The sequence below is a fragment of the Bubalus kerabau genome, chromosome 2, assembly GCF_029407905.1.
Source record: "Bubalus kerabau isolate K-KA32 ecotype Philippines breed swamp buffalo chromosome 2, PCC_UOA_SB_1v2, whole genome shotgun sequence".
NCBI classification, from domain to species: Eukaryota; Metazoa; Chordata; class Mammalia; order Artiodactyla; family Bovidae; genus Bubalus; species Bubalus kerabau.
In genome coordinates, this window is record NC_073625.1 from 158,733,750 (window position 1) to 158,754,557 (window position 20,808).

The window sequence follows — 20,808 nt, forward strand, 5'->3', positions numbered from 1 at the left end:
CTGAGCCACCAGGGAAGCCTGAGAATACTGGAGTGGGTAGACTATCCCTTCTCCAGGGGATCTTCCCAAGCCAGGAAATAGAACTGGGGTCTCCTACATTGCAAGTGGATTCTTTACCAGTTGAGCCACCAGGGAAGACCAAATCATAGAATAATAAGGAACAAAATAGCCACATTACTTTAAAATGCCTAAATAAATCATTAGAAAGAATATTCTTTTAAAAACAACTAATCTCGAGAATATACAAGCAACTCCTACAGCTCAACTCCAGAAAAATAAATGACCCAATCAAAAAATGGGCCAAAGAACTAAATAGACATTTCTCCAAAGAAGACATACAGATGGCTAACAAACACATGAAAAGATGCTCAACATCACTCATTATCAGAGAAATGCAAATCAAAACCACTATGAGGTACCATTTCACACCAGTCAGAATGGCTGCGATCCAAAAGTCTACAAGTAATAAATGCTGGAGAGGGTGTGGAGAAAAGGGAACCCTCTTACACTGTTGGTGGGAATGCAAACTAGTACAGCCACTATGGAGAACAGTGTGGAGATTCCTTAAAAAACTGGAAATAGAACTGCCTTATGATCCAGCAATCCCACTGCTGGGCATACACACTGAGAAAACCAGAAGGGAAAGAGACACGAGTACCCCAATGTTCATCGCAGCACTGTTTATAATAGCCAGGACATGGAAGCAACCTAGATGTCCATCAGCAGATGAATGGATAAGAAAGCTGTGGTACATATACACAATGGAGTATTATTCAGCCATTAAAAAGAATACATTTGAATCAGTTCTAATGAGGTGGATGAAACTGGAGCCTATTATACAGAGTGAAGTAAGCCAGAAAGAAAAACACCAATACAGTATACTAACGCATATATATGGAATTTAGAAAGATGGTAACAATAACCCTGTGTACGAGACAGCAAAAGAGACACTGATGTATAGAACAGTCTTATGGACTCTGTGGGAGAGGGAGAGGGTGGGAAGATTTGGGAGAATGGCATTGAAACATGTAAAATATCATGTATGAAATGAGTTGCCAGTCCAGGTTCGGTGCACGATACTGGATGTTTGGGGCTGGTGCACTGGGACGACCCAGAGGGATGGAATGGGGAGGGAGGAGGGAGGAGGGTTCAGGATGGGGAACACATGTATACCTATGGCGGATTCATTTTGATATTTGGCAAATCTAATACAGTTATGTTAAGTTTAAAAATAAAATAAAACTAAAAAAAAAAATATTAGATATTAAGCTGTGGTAAATATTTCTAGCATTAATAGTGGTGTAAGATCTATCCAAGAAAAAGAACTGCAAAAAAGCAAAATGGGTCTCTGAGGAGGCTTCACAAATAGCTATGAAAAGAAGAGAAGTGTAAACCAAAGGAGGAAAGATGTAGCCATTTGAATGCAGAGTTCCAAGGAATAGCAAGGAGAGATAAGAAAGCCCTCCTCAGTGATCAGTGCAAAGAAACAGAGGAAAAAAATAGAATGGGAAAGACTAGAGATCTCTTAAAAAAATCAGATACCAAGGGAACATTTCATGCAAAGATGGGCTCAATAAAGTACAGAAATGGTATAGACCTAACAGAAGCAGAAGATATTAAGAAGAGGTGGCAAGAATACACAGAAGAACTGTACAAAAAAGATCTTCACGACCCAGATAATCACAATGTGTGATCAATCACCTAGAGCCAGACATCCTGGAATGTGAAGTCAAGTGGGCCTTAGGAAGCATCACTATGAACAAAGCTAGTGGAGGTGATGGAATTCCAGTGGAGCTATTTCGAATCCAGGAAGATGATGCTGTGAAAGTGCTGCACTCAATATGCCAGCAAATTTGGAAAACTCAGCAGTGGCCACGGAACTGGAAAAGTCAGTTTTCATTCCGATCCCAAAGAAAGGCAATGCCAAAGAATGCTCAAACTACCACAATTGCACTCATCTCACACGCTAGCAAAGTAATGCTCAAAATTCTCCAAGTCAGGCTTCAGCAATCATGAAATTCCAGATGTTTAAGTGGGTTTTAGAGAAGGCAGAGGAACAAGAGTTCAAATTGCCAACATCTGCTGGATCATTGAAAAAGCAAGAGAGTTCCAGAAAAACATCTATTTCTGCTTTATTGACTACTTCAAAGCCTTTGACTATGTGGATCACAATAAACTGTGGAAAATTCTGAAAGAGATGGAAATACCAGACCACCTGACCTGCCTCTTGAGAAACCTGTATGCAGGTCAGGAAGCAACAGCTAGAACTGGACATGGAACAACAGACTGGTTGCAAATAGGAAAAGGAGTACATCAAGGCTATATATTGTCACCCTGCTTATTTAACTTCTATGCAGAGTACATCATGAGAAAAGCTAGGCTAGATGAAGCACAAGCTGGTATCAAGATTGCCAGGAGAAATATCAATAACCTCAGATATGCAGATGACACCACCCTTATGGCAGAAAGTGAAGAAGAACTAAAGAGCCTCTTGATGAAGGTGAAAGAGGAGAGTGAAAAAGTTGGCTTAAAGCTCAACATTCAGAAAACTAAGACTATGGCATCTGGTCCCATCACTTCATGGCAAATAGATAGGGAAACAGTGTCAGACTACTTTTTTGGGCTCCAAAATCACCGCAGATGGTGATTGCAGCCATGAAATTAAAAGATGCTTACTCCTTGGAAGGAAAGTTATAACCAACTTAGATAGCATATTAAAAAGCAGAGACATTACTTTGCCAACAAAGGTCCGTCTAGTCAAGGCTATGGTTGTTCCATTAAGTCATGTATGGATGTAAGAGTTGGACTATAATGAAAGCTGAGTGCAGAAGAATTGATGCTTTTGAACTGTGGTGTTGGAGGAGACTCTTGAGAGTCCCTTGGACTGCAAGGAGATCCAACCAGTCCATCCTAAAGGAGCTTAGTCCTGGGTGTTCATTGGAAGGACTGATGCTGAAGCTAAAACTCCAATACTTTGGCCACCTGATGCAAAGAGCTGACTCGTTTTTAAAGACCCTGTTGCTGGGAAAGATTGTGGGCAGCAGGAGAAGGGGACGACAGAAGATGAGATGGTTGGACGGCATCACTGACTCAATGGACGTGAGTTTGGGTAAAGTTGGGAGTTGGTGATGGACAAGGAGGTCTGGCATGCTGTAGTCCATGGGGTCTCAAAGAGTTGTACATGACTGAACGACTGAACTACTACTACTAGGATCTATAAAATATACTTTATTCGACTGGTGGATGAATCAAGCAATCTAAGTATCTAGATTAGCACCCATACTATTTAGGAAGCAGACAGGGGTATCATTTTTGTCTATTTGGATTTACTTTAAAAATGATCAGACCTTTATATCTTATACAGAAATATTATATCTGAATAACCTTAGAAACACATTTATGGATTGTATAATAAATAGTACCATAGCAACTATTCCCAGAAGTGACTGTAGAGAACTAACAAAAACTAGATCTCCAAATGAAGTCATTTAAATTTCTAGAATATCAGGAGGAAAGGTTTTTAAATACTAAAGTTTAAAGTACATAAGACTTTAGTTAGGAGGAATAAAATAATTATAGCCTAAACCTAGTGTTGTGTGTGAGCTTCCCAGGTGGCTCAGTGGTAAAGAATCCACCTTAAATGCAAGAGATGCAGATTCGATCCCTGGGTCGGGAAGATCCCCTAGAGTATGAAATGGCAACTGGGTCCAGTATTCTTGCCTGGAAAATCCCATGGACATAGGATTCTGGCGGGCTACAGTTCATGGGGTTGCAACAACTCAAACATGACAAAGCAACTGAGCACACACACACACACACACACACACACACACACACACACACAATGTGGTTCTATAGATTCAACTTTATAGCAACTATACTTGGCCTTATACTTTTGATAGTGTGGTTATTTAAGTATAAAGTTACAAAATCTCCCTTCATTTCAGGAATATTTCTGTAGAAACCACTATGCACAGTTTTTCAATAGCAACTCAGTGTCTATTAACGTTCTTTAAAAAAAAAAATGTATTTTACTTTGCACAGCCAGGAAGCAGCCTGTTTCCAAAACTAAATGTGACCTCAACCTTTTGCCGAGGAAATCCCTTTACCTCCAGAGAAAATAATAATTTTCCTGGAAAAAAGGTTGGCATTCCATTTACCCTTTTATAAAAAAAATCAACACATACTTCTCTTATTATGAATGAAAAATAGTCAAAGAGGCATCTTTGGGGCCAGAACAAAGAAAACAAAAGTTACAAATAATTTTACATATTTATAACAAACTACTATTTTCAGTTTAAAATTGGAAGTGGAAAAAAATTCCTTGTTTACCTGTATGATCATTTACCGGTGATCAGTTATTGATATTTTGAACTATGCAGACATAAGAAATGAGAAAAAAAAAACCCAAAAAACCCTTGACTGTCAGCTAAATAGGGAATGACTGCAAAATCCATATGGTTTATTCATAGGAACTCTTATTCTGTTCACATTTCTCTCACATAAAAGTAATTCAGGCACTAATTTTCAAGCACATACATGTAATAGAGATTTCATACACATTAACATTAACCCCCCAAGCAACTCTTATTATAATTTACTTCTCGTTTTATATATCAAGAAATTGAGACCCAGATGATTAAGAAACAGCTCATAAATGGCAGAGCCCTGAATGGAACTCAACGCTTTTCTTAATTCAAGGCTTGCATTCATTTTCTACCATAAACTGTAGGATATGTTTTTTGAGCCAATAGGAATGGAGAAATGGGATGGCTGAAGGCAGGCAATTTCATAATAATAATAATAAAAAAATACTAGGGAAGAGACAACAGGTAGAAAAATCCTAATAAAAAACCTTAACTGAAAAGTTAAAAAAATCACCATAATGGCTCTATAGTGTAGGAATTACTCCACATGCTACAGCCTCTGAGGCTGTCACTAACCTAATAAACAGTGAAACCATAAGTATTACTCATAACAAAAATTTGCATCATCAAAAAAGAAAGCTGAGGTTTTCTTCAGGATGCTGTGTTAATAAGATAGGAAGTTGGAAAATTTATTTTAAACACAGAAATTTTAATCCACTGGTTAAAATAAAAATGGTAATACTCAAGAGATAAACATTAGCTGTCAAAATATTAATATGCTACCCCTTGTTCTTGGAGGATGCTGTACATACAAAGTACTGGATAAATTTGCTTAAATTAGCCTGGGTGTTTTATGGATATATGCTTTAGTTCATGATGATCTATAGGGCAGAGCTTTGACAGATTAGTTATGGTCATTGTGTGAGCTTATAAATACTCTGTTATCCCCAGATTGTTACACCTTAACTTCTAAAGACTTCAGTAAGGAAAAAGACAACTTTAAAAAATTAAAGCTATTGAATCACTGTTTTGGAGCAGGAATTAACATGGTATTGTAGGTCAATTATACTCGATGCATGATACAGGATGCTTGGGGCTGGTGCACTGGGATGACCCAGAGGGATGGGATGGGTAGGGAAGAGGTAGGGGGGTTCAATGGGGAACACGTGTACACCCGTGGTGGATTCATGTTGACGATGGCAAAACCAATACAATATTATAAAGTAATTAGCCTCCAATTAAAATAAATAAATTTATATTAAAAAAAATTAAATAAAGAAACACACTCAGAGGAAAATCTATCAGATTTGAGGTTATCGGGCGAGGGGAATTGGATGAAGGTAGTTGAAAGGTACAAACTTCCGGTTATAAAATAAATAAGTACTAGGGATGCAAGGCACAACATGACAGATAAAATGAACACTGCTGTATGTTACACATGACAGTTAAGATGCAAGAGTTCTCATCATAAGGGAAAAGTATTTTTTTGTTTAATTTTGTATATATTTGAGACGATAGAAGTTCAATAAAGTTATTAATGTTATGGTAATCACTTCATGATGTATGCAATTTGAACCATTATGCTATACATCTGAAACTTATACCATGCTTTATGTTAATTATATCTTAATAAAACTGGAAGTAAAATTTTTTAAATTAAAAAAAAAAACAAAACACCTAAAAATTACAAAACCATAATGAGAATTGGTCCAAAGATTATGCTGCTCATGCCTCAGACAGTAAAGGATCTGCCTGAAATGTAAGAGACCAGGGTTCGATCCCTGGGTTGGGAAGATCCCCTGGAGAAAAGAATGGCTTCTCACTCCAATATTCTTGCCTGGAGAATTCTATGAACAGAGGAGCCTGGAGGGCTGCAGTCTGCGGGGTTGCAAAGAGTCGGATGTAACTAAGCGACTAGCACTTCACTTTTTTATCTAAAGAAGAACCTAATTTGTACATCCTAGCAAGGATAAATTAAGTTTGCACTATACATATAATAGGCATACAATAATCAATTGTTGAATGAATGAATTTGAAAAAACTGTTAAGGCAAATACTAAATGGTGATGATGATACAAGAATAAGATGAGTAAATTCTTTAATTTTAAATATGCTTTTTTATTATTTCACAATTGAATGTGTATTTTTTTCAGGAGTGAATGATCTGGGTAGTATGTTTGTGTTTGTTTTAGGAGAAGCTTTTAAAATTAGCCCATTAGTTTTCTTTTGTTCTCAAACTGTTTCCCAATAAGCCTACAGAAATTTTATTTTATTTTATTTTATTTTTATCTATCTAGGTGCTGCTGCTGATCAGCAAATCGGTGATGAAGAGTTTAGTACCTGAGGAAGGGGTAGGAATTAGGAACTCGGCCCTAAAACAGACACACAGGGACTTACAATTTAACATTCAAATGATAGCTGGTTGATCTTCTTTCAATCTGGTGTTCTCTTAGATTTTCTGAATTGGGAAGGACTTTAGATACCTTATAATTCAACCTTCTACTCTGCACAGAGTAGAATTTTCCTCCAGCATCCCTGCCAGGCTATTCTCTGACCTCTGCTTCATCATACTCTTTCCTGGAGTTTTGGGAACAACTTTACTCCACATTGGGACCTTTTAATTACTATAAAATTTTCCTCTGTGTTGAATGGAAATCTTTTTGGAACAGCTACTCACTGGTTCTAGGCCTTTTTGCCTTTTGTAGCCTCTTAGAAATATCTCTGCTAGCTTTAAATAGAGCCACTGTTCTGAGGTGACATCTTTGTTGGAATTCATTAACAACTGGGCCTAGGTCATATACAATCTGAAGATAAGAGCAGTCAAGGCTATGCTTGTGTAAACATGACATTTATCTTGATGTGTTTGGTCAATTCTTTGTGAGACCCTCAAAAAACAAAAAGAAAAAAACGAAAGGAAAAAGAAAAGCACTGGATTTCCAAATTGTACAGAATCAGAGTCAAAAACAACCCTCCAAATCTGAAATAATGGAGCCAATATTGGAGCACTCTGACACTATCGATACCCACACACCTGAAATTGCCTGGACTGTGCACATCTGTTTTAATGGAGTTGAGTGCATACTCCGTCCTGTAGGTTCCACACCACACCTAGGGACAGAAAGAGAGAAAGGAAAGCAGTGTACTCAGGTTGCATCAAGGATTATTTGTTTGGGCAGTTTGGAAGAAAAGCAAACTTCCTATTGCAAAAATTAAATAGAAGTTCTGCATTCCACAACCAATTACTCTTCAAATAATGTTTAATAATAGGCAACCAGAAACACAATTATCATTAATACAGACTGACAGACTATTACACACAATGAAAGTCAGTCAATCAAATGCTCTGCCACAATCGATTAAAACAAGAAAACTCAGTATGCAACATCTAACTTAGTATGAAATTATAACTCAAAATGATTTTCATATCTATCAATCAAGAAAGATAACAATACCTGGGCAAAATTCAGGAAGAACAGTTGTCTGTGATTGAGGTCAAGTCCAGGAAGTAATTTTTCTTCACCATGCTTTTTAACATAGTTTTGATAGGCCTAGGCAGTTAATGAAATAGAAACATGATGTTTATAATTTTTAAATTTATACATAAACCTATTTGAAGATCATGTGACCAAGTAATTAATATCAGAATCACCATAATAATACATTTAGTTATGGCAACCTTCAAGTATTTAATGGATTAGAAAGAAAATTAGAATTTATTTACAAATACTCTGAAAAGAATAAGATTAATGATTAACAGATGATAAAAGCCTAGCTAATGTCAGAAAATCAACAAATGTTAACTGAATGAAAGGATGGATTTACATAAGTGATAAAAAACTTATCTAAATGTTGTTCTATAGATGAGTAAGTCTAGCCAGTTGGAAGAAAGAGTAGCCAAGAGAATCTGTAATTGCTATACTTGACTGGGTTATCACTCTCAGTAAAAAGAGATTCACAACAGATTTCATTTGAGAGATACTTGAGAAAAGTTAAGGGAGTCTCCTGAGATTCCTTAGAGGTTTAGCACCATATGATTCTAAGAATAAGGATGAGCAATTATTATGGCCCCTGAAGACGGGGCAAAATAAATTGAACCTCAGTCACCCTACAAAGAAGGAATTTAGATTACTGAATGTCAGGAAATGTCCTTAATTCCTAAGGATTTATAGACACTATTGGAAAATATAGTTTTCCGCTACAAAATATACTTAAGAATGGGATTGACAACAAATTTCTGAGATGTGTTAGCTTTAATTGAAAAAAAGAAAGGTGATAATTAGATACACAGAAGATATATTTCATTTCTTCTTGCTTGTCATCAACATAGATTTTCTGCATCTCTAATGTGCAAAGATGCTGGAGATATAGGAAAGACATGAACCTACTCCTCTGAGGGATTTCACAATCTACCAGGGAGTATTACAAGTCAAGACTTCATATATAATAATTTATTTGCACAATTGTAATTTGCTTTGTTATTCTTAACCTGTACTTGTTCTACATGAGGATCTCCATGGAAGTACACTTAACTCAGACTTTGGCCGAATTTTTACAGCAGTGATTCTCAATCTGATTGTGTATTAGAATCACCAAGGACTATTAAAAGGGTCAATTCCTTCCACTTCCAGGCAAGATGGAGCAACTGAGACTGAATTTATCCTTCCGCTGAAACAACCAAATAATAGACAAAATATATTAAACAATGGTTTGCATGACGCTAGACATCAGGCAAAATCTGATCTCTAGGAGATAGTAAACAAGAGGAGCCCTATGACTGCCCTAGCTTATAACTTGAGCACGATGGACCACAAAATAGAGCAGGAAACCCCAGTGGAGCCTGGTGGACTTCGCGAACGGGTAAGGAAAAGGCATTGAGAATTCAAGGACACCAAGGACAGGGTGAAGAGGAGAAAATGCAGAGAAAGAGACTCTCAGAAATCAAACATCCCCTCAATATTCAGCTGAGTACCTGAGTATACATGTGGGCAAACTATCCAAGGCTAGGGAAGGGACTGCAGAAAAGGATTAGAGATAAAATGTCTGGTACTCATACAATACAAGATTGGAAGACCTCTAGGTTCACACAGGGTGTTGCTCAGCAGTGAAGAACTATCCCTAGACTGAGCACTACCCCAGACATACCTAACACGATGTAAAAGCAAGATCTAAAAGGATCTAGCCATTTTTGAGGGATTTAACTGCACCCTAAAATAAAGCTCAAGAATATTAACAGGAGAGGAAAAATTTTCTCCACCCAAAGATGTAAAATGTACAATATGTGGCATTGAGTTTAAAAAAAAAAAAAACAGATCAAATATTCAAAGAAGCAGTAATCAACCATCCCCCAGGACTTGGCTGGGATTCATTCTTTAGGAAAATTTTCAGCCAGATTTATCTCCCAAGCCTCACACTTTGATCATCCGGGTCACTGCCAATTTACAGGCCTCACCAGTCACCTCTCCCACATTGTTCTGATAATTCCTTCTTCCTGACCCAACCACCAAGTCTCTTCTCCCCTCCAACCCAAACATCTCTATGGCGAACAAATAACACTACATCTTCATCCACTACAATGAACATTCCATCCATCTTATGTCAGTAGCCTGATTCTCTCCTGTGGACACCTTGTCCCGTATCCTCTCACGTAGCCTCTGCCTTTTTCTCCCACATGTGGGCTAACTCAGGGTTGGGAAAACAACTCAAAATCATACTCACTCCATATTTACTTCCAAGACCATTATTCCCCTACTCTTTTGTGAAAAACTCTACTTTTTTTTTGTACACATAGTATCCACTAGGCCATCTTTGGAGAAGGCAATGGCATCCCACTCCAATACTCTTGCCTGGAAAATCCCATGGACGGAGGAACCTAGTAGGCTGCAGTCCATGGGGTCGCGAAGAGTTGGACACGACTGAGCAGCTTCCCTTTCACTTTTCACTTTCATGCATTGGAGAAGGAAATGGCAACCCACTCCACTGTTCTTGCCTGGAGAATCCCAGGGACAGGGGAGCCTGGTGGGCTGCCGTCTATGGGGTCACACGGAGTCGGACACAACTGAAGTGACTTAGCAGCAGCAGGCTATCTTTAATCCTGGTTCAGATCATCAAATAATGGCATCTTTTATGAAGGGTTTGAAGCTGGATCTCTAGCACCAAAAATAGTGCCAAACACAGAGTGAAGGCCTCAGAAAGTATTGTTGAATGCAAGCCTAAATGAGATTCTAAAAGATATTCCAACAATATACTCCTCTGCGTTTACGGTATGGACCATTACAAGGCTACTTGCAGGAACCATATCACTTCAATCCTTCACTTATCACTGCAATTGGACTGGGTTTATGTTGATTATTATTCCCAAATACTGCTTCACCTGTCAAGAAACTGAGGGTCTGTTCAGTACGTCAGTGAATGATTCTATAATAAATCTTTTTGTAGACTATCTTTCCTAAAAAACTATCTCAGAGATTATTTCTTAGGAAAATGTTGCCTCCTCTATGGAACTTGCGTACTCCTCAATTCTGTCATTATAATATTCTGTTTCCTTTTCTCTTTCCTTTCTTTGAAGCTTAGAGAATGGTATCCAGCTCAATCCTATCAACTGTATTGTCCCTTCTTATTAGCATATTTACAATCCCCTTTCTCCTGTGTATTTTCAATTTTCTATTGTTACATGTATCTTTTGCAAAAAGCTTTAAAATGAATGATTAAATGTCATCAATATCCACTCTAACCACTAAAATGGAAAGAAAATATTACTCACTCTGTATGCTTGGCCAATACCACCATTATCAGCAATGTTTTCTCCCAGTGTATTAATTCCATTGAGCTGTTAAAAAAAAAAAAAAACACACACACACTTAAGATCCTTAACTATGTCTGGATTGTTAAGAAAACATCAGTAATTCACTTAAGGTTGAATACAACTTTTGAAGAGAATGCTGATGACATACATGCTGTCCATTCGCTAGGTCCCAGGAGAAGTTCCCATACTGGTACACCATGCACTGGGACAGGTCTTTAAAATTATTTGCAGACTGTTGAGTCCACCAGTCAACAAGGTCTCCATCCTTGTTAAAATTTCTGCCTGGAATATATATTTATCTAAGTAAAATGAGAACTCATTACATCAAGAGTTGCAATAAGATATCTTTAATTCAAAGTGCAAGGACTGAAATACCAAGTATGCAAGAGAACATTAACCTGGACAGATGAGTAGATAATCTGTTCTGCTTTCTCATCTAGGGTTGATAAAAACCAGACCATGTGGGCTGTCTATGCTGATATGCCCTAGTATTAATCCAGATTAATCCAATTTTACCCACTTGGTTGTTGATGTCTCAGCCAAGGCCACCAGATAAATACTCCTGAAATCATGACTTGTTTCTGTTGGATGATTTTTGCCTGAACCAAATCTGTTCACTTTGATATTTTGAGATTTTTAAAGAGGTCAGTATTTCACTATGGCATTCATTTCCTATCTCAAACCCTTCATTAGTAATTGTGGACTCATAGTTTTGCCCTACTTCAAGCACGAACAAAAAGTCATCTTTCTCTTGGGGCTTTCTTGCTGATCCTAACTACATTGATCTTTCTCCTTCTTGAGCTTCAGCAGCATTTATATACATTATAGGTTTGACACTTGATTTTGTCATCTTTTAAACAGTTATCTATGATGTAGTGAACAAGGTAAGGGCTATAAAAACAGACTACTTGAACCCATATCCTGGTTCCACCAATTCCCAGTTTTGTAACTTTGACCAAGTCTTATGTGTCTCTATACTTTTCTGTTTGAAACGTGGAAATAGTATTACTATCTACTTGTGAAGATTGCTATATAGTTTAATTGAGTTAACAGACCCTTAGTATATCCCTCCTGTCTCCTTTTCTTCCTCTGACTCTTTGAAGTTAGATTAAGGCTTAATTATTTTCTCTCTACTGTTCTTATTTTCTTTCCAATTGTGAACTGATCTTTGTTACAGCTTCAACTCCTACCTCTTTACATATCTCATGTCTTTACTTCTATTCCTCTCAAATTTCATTGAAACTCTAAATCTATGTTGCTCTTTGGGGCAGCATGTAAACATTTAATTTCCTACTGTTTGCAAGGCTGTGAACTAAGTAGTAGATGTGAGATGCAGTAAAAAAAAAAAAAAAAAAAAAGTCTTTGATTACAGGAAGTTTAAAAGTCCTGAGGGTACCTTACTTTCTGAGCTTACATCTAATTTTAAGATATGGACTCTACCCTCTAAAATTCTGGAGAGATAAGACATAATCATGAAATGAGAACAAACATTATCATTGATGTTGACAAATATCAGTGTTTTCTCAATGTGGATATTGTTTTATTCTGTCAGAGTAAAAAGCACACTTGCTAAACCTCACTATTAGAAAATTCTGATCTTCTAAAGCAACAATTTAAAAGGAACATTAAAAGTGCAGTGATTGTTAGGCTAATGATACACTGATGAATAAATGTGTTTTATATCGATACATTATTATAACTCTTAATTAGGTTTACTAGGGTATATCTCAGGCAAATAAAAGCATCAGTTGTACTTTACCATTGTCATCGAAGCCATGGGTGATTTCGTGTCCTATGACCATGCCAATGCCCCCATAGTTCAATGACTTAGGCTGCTGGGCACTGAAAAAGGGTGGCTGCAGAATGCCAGCTGGGAAGACTATAAGCAAAGAAGATGGTTAAAGATCGCTTGTAGTTTTTTTTTCTGTAATGACAGGCATTGGATTGGCTGTTTGCCTGCTAAGCTGCTTTCCAGTATGTCAGTTTCACTTAATTGTATACAAAAATCTTCTGTGACAGAAACAAATGCAGGTCATCTATTGTTTTTTTTTTTTTTAAAGGATATTAAGATGCTGTTATTTCTTTATATTTTATTTTATTTATTTTGGGTGCACCGCCAAGGCAAGCGGGATCTTAGTTCCCCAACCAGGGATCGAACCCATGCTCCCTATAGTGAAAGATCAGATTCTTAACCACTGGGCCACCAGGGAAGTCCCCAGGTCATCATTTATTGTTGATGACAGTAAAGAGTTTATCCCAGAATGCATCATATCTGTGATTTATAATTACAACTGACTGTATAACATCCGTTAAGATTGTTTTCATGCTATAAGGAATTTAGAGCAAGGGAAAATTATCATCTCATTCAGAAGGTCTTTCCACTGCAAATATTTGGGAGAAACATTTAATAACAGAAGTATTGTTTTTAACATGTCTAACAGTTTATCCATCTTCAATAGCTTAGTAAATAAACAGAGACAATCAAAAGTACCCCCTAATCACATAACCTCTTTAAATTTTCATCAAGGCATGTGACTATTTATTTATTTATGGTTGTTTAGTCCTTCATTTTTCATGTCTTCCTCAAAGCACCTCAAGTATTAGCTCTTTGAGAGCATAGATTTGTTTGCACATACATGTATTTGTTTATTTGTTTTTGAGTCCATTTGAATTTTTAATTATCTCTAGCACCTTAAATTGGATAGTGCCTAGAACATAACAGGTACTCAGGAAATGTGCTGAATAAATCAATAACTGATGAATGAATGAGTGAATTTTGTACAGTTTCCTAAAGACTTGTAAATAAATGAATTGTGATTTTTATATCTACCCTGACATCTGTCTTAACTAGCTAATTTTCTATACTTAGACATTTCATACTGTTTAAATTTCATGTGTCACACATCAAACTCCTCATTTCCCTTCTAAACCATCTGAGTTTATTATTTCTGCTAATAGCATGTGAAGAGTCTCAATCACCCAAAGTGAACATTTTTCTGTTTATCTTTCATGTCTCCTTTCTTTCTACAAAGTCCTTACATGATCTAGTATGGAAAACATCAGGTCCTGTGCCTTCTTTCCAGAAGCATTTCTTCTGTTTATCTCCTCCTATCAGTCCTACTGGCCACCTTCTGAGTTCATGCTCTCATTTCTTACATGAAGAATTACTTAATTTCCTAATTGGCTTTCTTAGGTCTTCTTACTTCCAGTCTCCCCCAACTTCAGTCTATCCTAAATCTACTCTATCCTGCCTGCCAATTAAAGTGCCACTGTGGTCATTATCACTATCCTGCTAAAACACCTTGGATGGCTTCTCATTTTTCCCTAACTAAAGACAGCATATTCTTCCTGGCCTTTGTCTCTATGGTGTTCTACTTCTCCACCTCCCCTATGCCCTTCCCTTCCCTCATAACATTCATAGTTTTGAGATTTTATCTTTCACATTGTAAAATTCTAGTATCCACTGAAGTATTATGTTCTGTAAGCAAAAATAAAAAATCATTAGTATCAACATCTGCTACATGTAAAGGCCTGGGCTATTGCTGCATGGAACATTAAGAGCACAAAACAAAGGCCCTTATTTTAAGAAATATAAGACCTAGTTAATACAGAGTAGCAAACATTGTTTTTTGTCATTCAGCTGGTGTGAGTATGACCTTAACTTGTAAGTGTTTCAGGGCTAAATAGGAGCTATTTACAGAGGAGACTTTAAAATATACACTGGGCAATTTAAGTGCTCGTTAGATCTTTAAAAAATATCTGGAAAGTTGTCTTAACAATCAAAATGACTAAGTTAAAAAAAACACACAAAATTTTTGTCCTTGGAGAATTCTGATGAACATTATACGTCACATGTAGCTGCCTGAGCTATCAACGGTGCCAAGAAATTATTTTTAGCTTGAAGTATAAAAATTATGTGCAGTACTTTATTAACTTAAAGTGAGGACTATCTCCCACACTATGTACTTTGATTAAAATCCATCCATTATATAAAATGCTCTTATGAAACACACTATTAAGACTAAACATTAACTATAAAGATCCTGCTGCTTTAATTATACCCTGATATACATTTTTCAGGCAAGTGATAAGATTTTTATGGCTCATATTAAATACTAGTCTTCAAGTTCAACTTTGCAAATCATGATTTCTCCTTTTACTCTGTCAGCTAAATATTTATGAGGATTTTACTGATTAGTCTTATCATTGTTACTAGTAGACATCACAACTGTTGATAATTACCAACTGCTTAGTTGTGCATTTTTTATGTTCATGATTGTCAACAAGTTAGTTAGTTAAATACGCCATTGTTCCATGAAACAAAAGACAGTGTTTCTCCTCACGCCTATCCCCTCACTTCCCTGGTTTATTTTTTTAAGGCTGCAAGCAACTCAATTTTAGAATCTTTGATATAAAGCTCAGAGTGCAATCAGATAAAATCAATTTTGGTGGAAAAGTTAAACATTGTTTTTATATTAAATGAAATAGCAACCTGTTTGGAAAAATTTACTCTTAATTCTCAAGTCTGAAAATAAGAATCCTAATGACACCACTCTTATGGCAGAAAGTGAAGAGGAACTAAAAAGCTTCTTGATGAAAGTGAAAGAGGATAGTGAAAAAGTTGGCTTAAAGCTCAACATTCAGAAAACGAAGATCATGGCATCCGGTCCCACCACTTCATGGGAAATAGATGGGAAAACAGTGGAAACAGTGTCAGACTTTATTTTTCTGGGCTCCAAAATCACTGCAGATAGTGATTGCAGCCATGAAATTAAAAAAGATGCTTACTCCTTAGAAGGAAAGTTATGACCAACCTAGATAGTATATTCAAAAGCAGAGATATTACTTTGCCAACAAAGGTCCGTCTAGTCAAGGCTATGGTTTTTCCAGTGGTCACGTATGGATGTGAGAGTTGGGCTGTGAAGAAAGCTGAGCCCCAAAGAATTGATGCTTTTGAACTGTGGTGTTGGAGAAGACTCTTGAGAGTTCTTTGGACTGCAAGGAGATCCAACCAGTCCATTCTAAAGGAGATCAGTCCTGGGTGTTCATTGGAAGGACTGATGCTGAAGCTGCAACTCCAGTACTTTGGCCAGCTCATGCAAAGAGTTGACTCATTGGAAAAGACCCTGATGCTGGGAGGGATTGGGGGCAGGAGGAGAAGGGGACAACAGAGGATGAGATGGCTGGATGGCATCACCAACTTGACGGACATGAGTTTGAGTAAACTCAGGGAGTTGGTGATGGACAGGAAGGTCTGGTGTGCTGTGATTCATGGGGTCGCAAAGAGTCGGACACAACTGAGTGACTGAACTCAACTGAAGGATGAGTAAGACAATTTTACAAAGTTTAATTATGTCAAAGTAGTCATAGATCACCCAGGCTAAATACACTATAAATTACTTATAAATTACCTAAAATTGGAAAAGAATTTTGTTGTTATTGAAAAAGGAGAATGCAGCAGTAGTAAGACTTCTCATATAACTTGTCATTTCCTTGGATAAGACTTGAAAGTTTAATAAGATGATTGCATAGTGCCTGAAACTTACAGAGAAACACTTGACAAAACATTCAAGTGCAGCTTTTCTAATAACATGAAAGGTCCCTAAAGCTCTATGGTACAATTACACAAGGAAGAGGAACAAGTGAATTTACCGCTTTCAGCATGTCTTCCTGTCCTGAAAGTTGACTTTTTGTTTTTGAGAAGGGGCAAGGGTAATGGCACCCCACTCCAGTACTCTTTTGCCTGGAAAATCCCATGGGCAGAGGAGCCTGGTAGGCTGCAGTCCATGGGGTCGCTAAGAGTCAGACACAACTGAGCGACTTCACCTTCACTTTTCACTTCCATGCATTGGAGAAGGAAATGGCAACCCACTCCAGTGTTCTTGTCTGGAGAATCCCAGGGACAGGGGAGCCTGGTGGGCTGCCATCTATGGGGTCACACAGAGTCGGACACGACTGACGCGACTTAGCAGCAACAAGTGTGCATAAAAATTGGAATGTAGCCTACATGTGTGAGTTATGACAAAAAGTGGTGGGAACTGAATTAAAAAGTAGAAATTATTAATATGAATAACTCCCTATATAATAATAAAACAAGTTCTTTTTTCACCATAACATAAAAAGATCAATCCTGCAAGAAATTGCATGTGATATAGTTTAGGGGATTTGTGTGAAGGTGGGAGGGTCATTTATGAGACATGTTATTCTATACCAGTTCTAATTTTGTGATGCACATGATATAAAATCCATTAAAAGAGTGTTGCAAAAGCTGTATATCTAGGTATGGATGGACATGGATAGGCATACAAATACACTTTTATGAAGAAGAAAGTGAGAGATCAGGATCTTCAATTGTTTTTAGTTAAGACAATCCCCATTTTGGAGATTTAAATGAATTGTCAAGGAGAAAATGTACACGTCAAAGCGTTCTCATGCATGACACTTTCCCTTTCTCTGAACTGCTGTTATTAGCAGACAAGCATATGAAAAGAGGTTAGCAATTTTTCAGATTTCTTATTTCCATCAGAGGAATTTATATTAAGCATCTTTAAGAGGTCTTTCTTATACATTAAGAATGCTTATTACAGCCAATTCTTGATTATTCAGATGATAATTGTCTGCTTTGTGAGATGTCAGGCCACTTTTAACTTCTTTTTCCTTTTGCTGTAGCTTTTTTGGTTTGAGAGTATTAAATTCAAAATGAGAACATACCCAGGTCTTCTCTGCTCAGGGAATCTCTGAGGCAGACCAATTTTGAGCCAGCTTCAGGAACAAGGGGTAATTTAGAGACAAACGAAGTCTGTCTTGACCTGCTCTAGAGGACTGAGAGGATGAACATGCCAGAGTGGTCTTCTTGGGAATGCTTCAGCACTAGGTCTGATAGGATCCTGAGCTGGATTAATAGAAAGCAGTATCCTTTAGTCTGCCCTAATGCACAACTGAAGTTGAGGCTGCCTCACTTTGCCTTGGGAATACTTTAAAAGTCAATTATCCTATTTAGTCTAAGTCTTAAATGAACGAGAGGCTTCCCAGATAGCTCAATAGTGAAGAATCCACCTGCCAAGCAGGAGATGTGGGTTCAATCCCTGGGTTGGGAAGATCCCCTGGAGAAGGAAATGGCAACCCACTCCAGTATTCTTGCCTGGAGAATCCCATGGACAAAGGGGCCTGGCAGGTTATAGTCCATGGGGTTGCAAAGGGTTGGACATGACTTAGTGACTAAACAGCAGCAGCAGCAGAATGAACTAGACTTTACACCGATAGAACTACTGAATATCAAAGAGGTCTTCAAAGTAAAGACTCTCCAGAGAAAAAGCAAAGGTCTTTAATGATAAAAGAGTTTCCCTGGTGGCTCAGATGGTAAAGAATCTGCCTGTAAGGCAGAAGAACTGGGTTCAATGTCTGGGTCAGGAAAATCCCCTAGAAAAGGGAATAGCTACCTACTCCAGTACTCTTGCCTAGAGAATTCCATGGAAAGAGGAGCCTGGCAGGCTACAGTCCATGTGGTCACAAACAGTTGGACGCGACTGAGCAACTTTCAGGAAAAGGTCTGAATGGTTTCTAGAAATACTTTACAAAGGACAGACTGCACGGGTTCTCAGTTTTAGACAGGCTCTGACCTAGGTTCAGGTAATTATTTTACTAGCTGGGAGATGTATCAGACTAGTTTTAAAAGCAATGCTAAGAAGTATCATCAAACTTTACCTTCCCACTTGATTTCTGACTACACTTAGAAATGAAGGGCTGGACTGAACAAACCTGGAGAAGCTGGCTATACTGTTTAGAATACTTCCACTGAAGTACTAAATCAGTTGGTTGTCTTTCTTCATACTAAAACCCTTGGGGCAGGGAGAAATGTCTCTATTTGTAAGATACTTAAGAGAGAGCTTCAAGATGTCAAGGTATTCCCAGGAAGAGAAAAAATATATCTTTGTTTTATTAAGCCATTTCATTATTCATAGTATTATTCACTGAGGTATTAATTTCTATGCCTATTTATGTGATATTACTACTAGTGAACATAAATTTTGGGGGGCACAAAAGTGGTTGCTGCTGCTGCTGCTAAGTCACTTCAGTCGTGTCCGACTCTGTGCGACCCCATAGACGGCAGCCCACCAGGCTCCCCCGTCCCCGGGATTCTCCAGGCAAGAACACTGGAGTGGGTTGCCATTTGTGGTTAAGTAAACACAATTCCACATGGTTCAACCTAGTAAAACCGACTTTGCAACTTTCTGAGCCTCTCTCTTGGAACTTTCTAGGAAAAAACAATAATACAGAGCAGGATCATCTCTACCAATGCCTGCATGCAGAACTGAGAAAAAAATTGGATTTCTGAAACTTTGGTTCTTGAAACTTAAACCACTTAAGATGCTGATGCTTAGAAAGTCCTAAAGTTAGTATAACTTTATGGAGATATAAGGGAATTTTTTTAAAAAGCAGTTTGAAATAAAAGTACTTAGCAATAAGATAAACCATTTAGCTATAAATGAGAATGTTATAAAAGAAACAAAACCACTTAATGTGACTTATACTGATTTAAATTTTGCTATTATAGTGAAAAGAGGTACATGGATACATTTACTTCCAAGGAGGATATTCAATAAATCAGTAACTCAGCCTCAACAGTGCTTTTATAGGGAATATAATAAATTGGTCATGCAAAGCACTAAAGCGTGGGACCAACAGAGAAATATTATACAATTATTTAAGAACAGACCTTACCTATCTGATTTCTGCCTGACGAGTAAAATGCATTGACTACAGCTGCTCCGCTTATCCACCTATAGAAAACATAAGAACTTGTTACAAAAGATACTAAATGATCTGATTCAATCTGTTCACAACCATAAAAGCATTACCACTATTCCAAGATGAATTTTAATTTTGTTTGAAATATGATCAACAAATTAAAATTAATTCACTAGATGAAAGCATTCATTTAAAAATATTTCCACTTCTTGAAAAATGAGACTGTACACAGGTCTGCAATCTGTTATTTAATTTGCATAAATTTTTAATGATGGCATCTCACAGTGCAAAATCCATTCTAACGGATCTCTTTGGAAACTGCAATGGATTAAAATTATATTGAAATTTATTTACTTCTGTGTTCCTGATACTAGGTGACTATGCCAACAATTCTGGAACAGTTGACAGAATATAGAAATAATGCTAAAATTTCAATTCAGCAAATTTCAGGTTGCTAAAAGTACATTTAAACTTTTTAAATTCTTGGTTTACAAAGAGCCTTTTTGGGGACTAAGAGATCCCCTTGACAGGTATTTAGCTTTGGGTAGTGTGCCTACTCTGATTATTGTCACTTAAAATTTTTTTTAAAAAATACGACAGATAAGTGAGCAAAGGTATATTTTTGTATAATGACTGCAAAATGAAATCCAGGTGATTCTTAAATAAATCTGTCTGTCTGTATATGCCATGAATTAGGCTCTATTCTGGACCTAGAGATTTTATAAAATACAATTCTTGACTTCAGAAGACCCTAGTTGAGGAGATGATAAAGAATCATAAATAGCTTATACAAGAGTGAGTGAGAACAAAACCAACAATCCAGTTCCCCAAACAACAATCTGAGAGCAGCAGTAAGGTAAAGGATGGAGCCAGTGTTCCCATGTCTTTCTG

General features: G+C 37.2%; 1 protein-coding gene across 3 annotated transcripts in view; it reads right to left on the reverse strand.

The window, feature by feature from the left end:
* Positions 1-20,808, reverse strand: part of MME (membrane metalloendopeptidase) — a 117,643-nt gene that overhangs the window by 6,438 nt on the left and 90,397 nt on the right. For all 3 annotated transcript variants that reach the window (XM_055569277.1, XM_055569278.1, XM_055569275.1), the window contains exons 17-22: positions 19,891-19,949; positions 12,929-13,048; positions 11,318-11,451; positions 11,128-11,193; positions 7,820-7,915; positions 7,399-7,475 (exon numbers count right to left, since the gene is read on the reverse strand). In XM_055569277.1, coding sequence (XP_055425252.1) covers positions 7,399-7,475; positions 7,820-7,915; positions 11,128-11,193; positions 11,318-11,451; positions 12,929-13,048; positions 19,891-19,949 — 552 coding nt within the window. The remainder of the gene's footprint in view (positions 1-7,398; positions 7,476-7,819; positions 7,916-11,127; positions 11,194-11,317; positions 11,452-12,928; positions 13,049-19,890; positions 19,950-20,808) is intronic.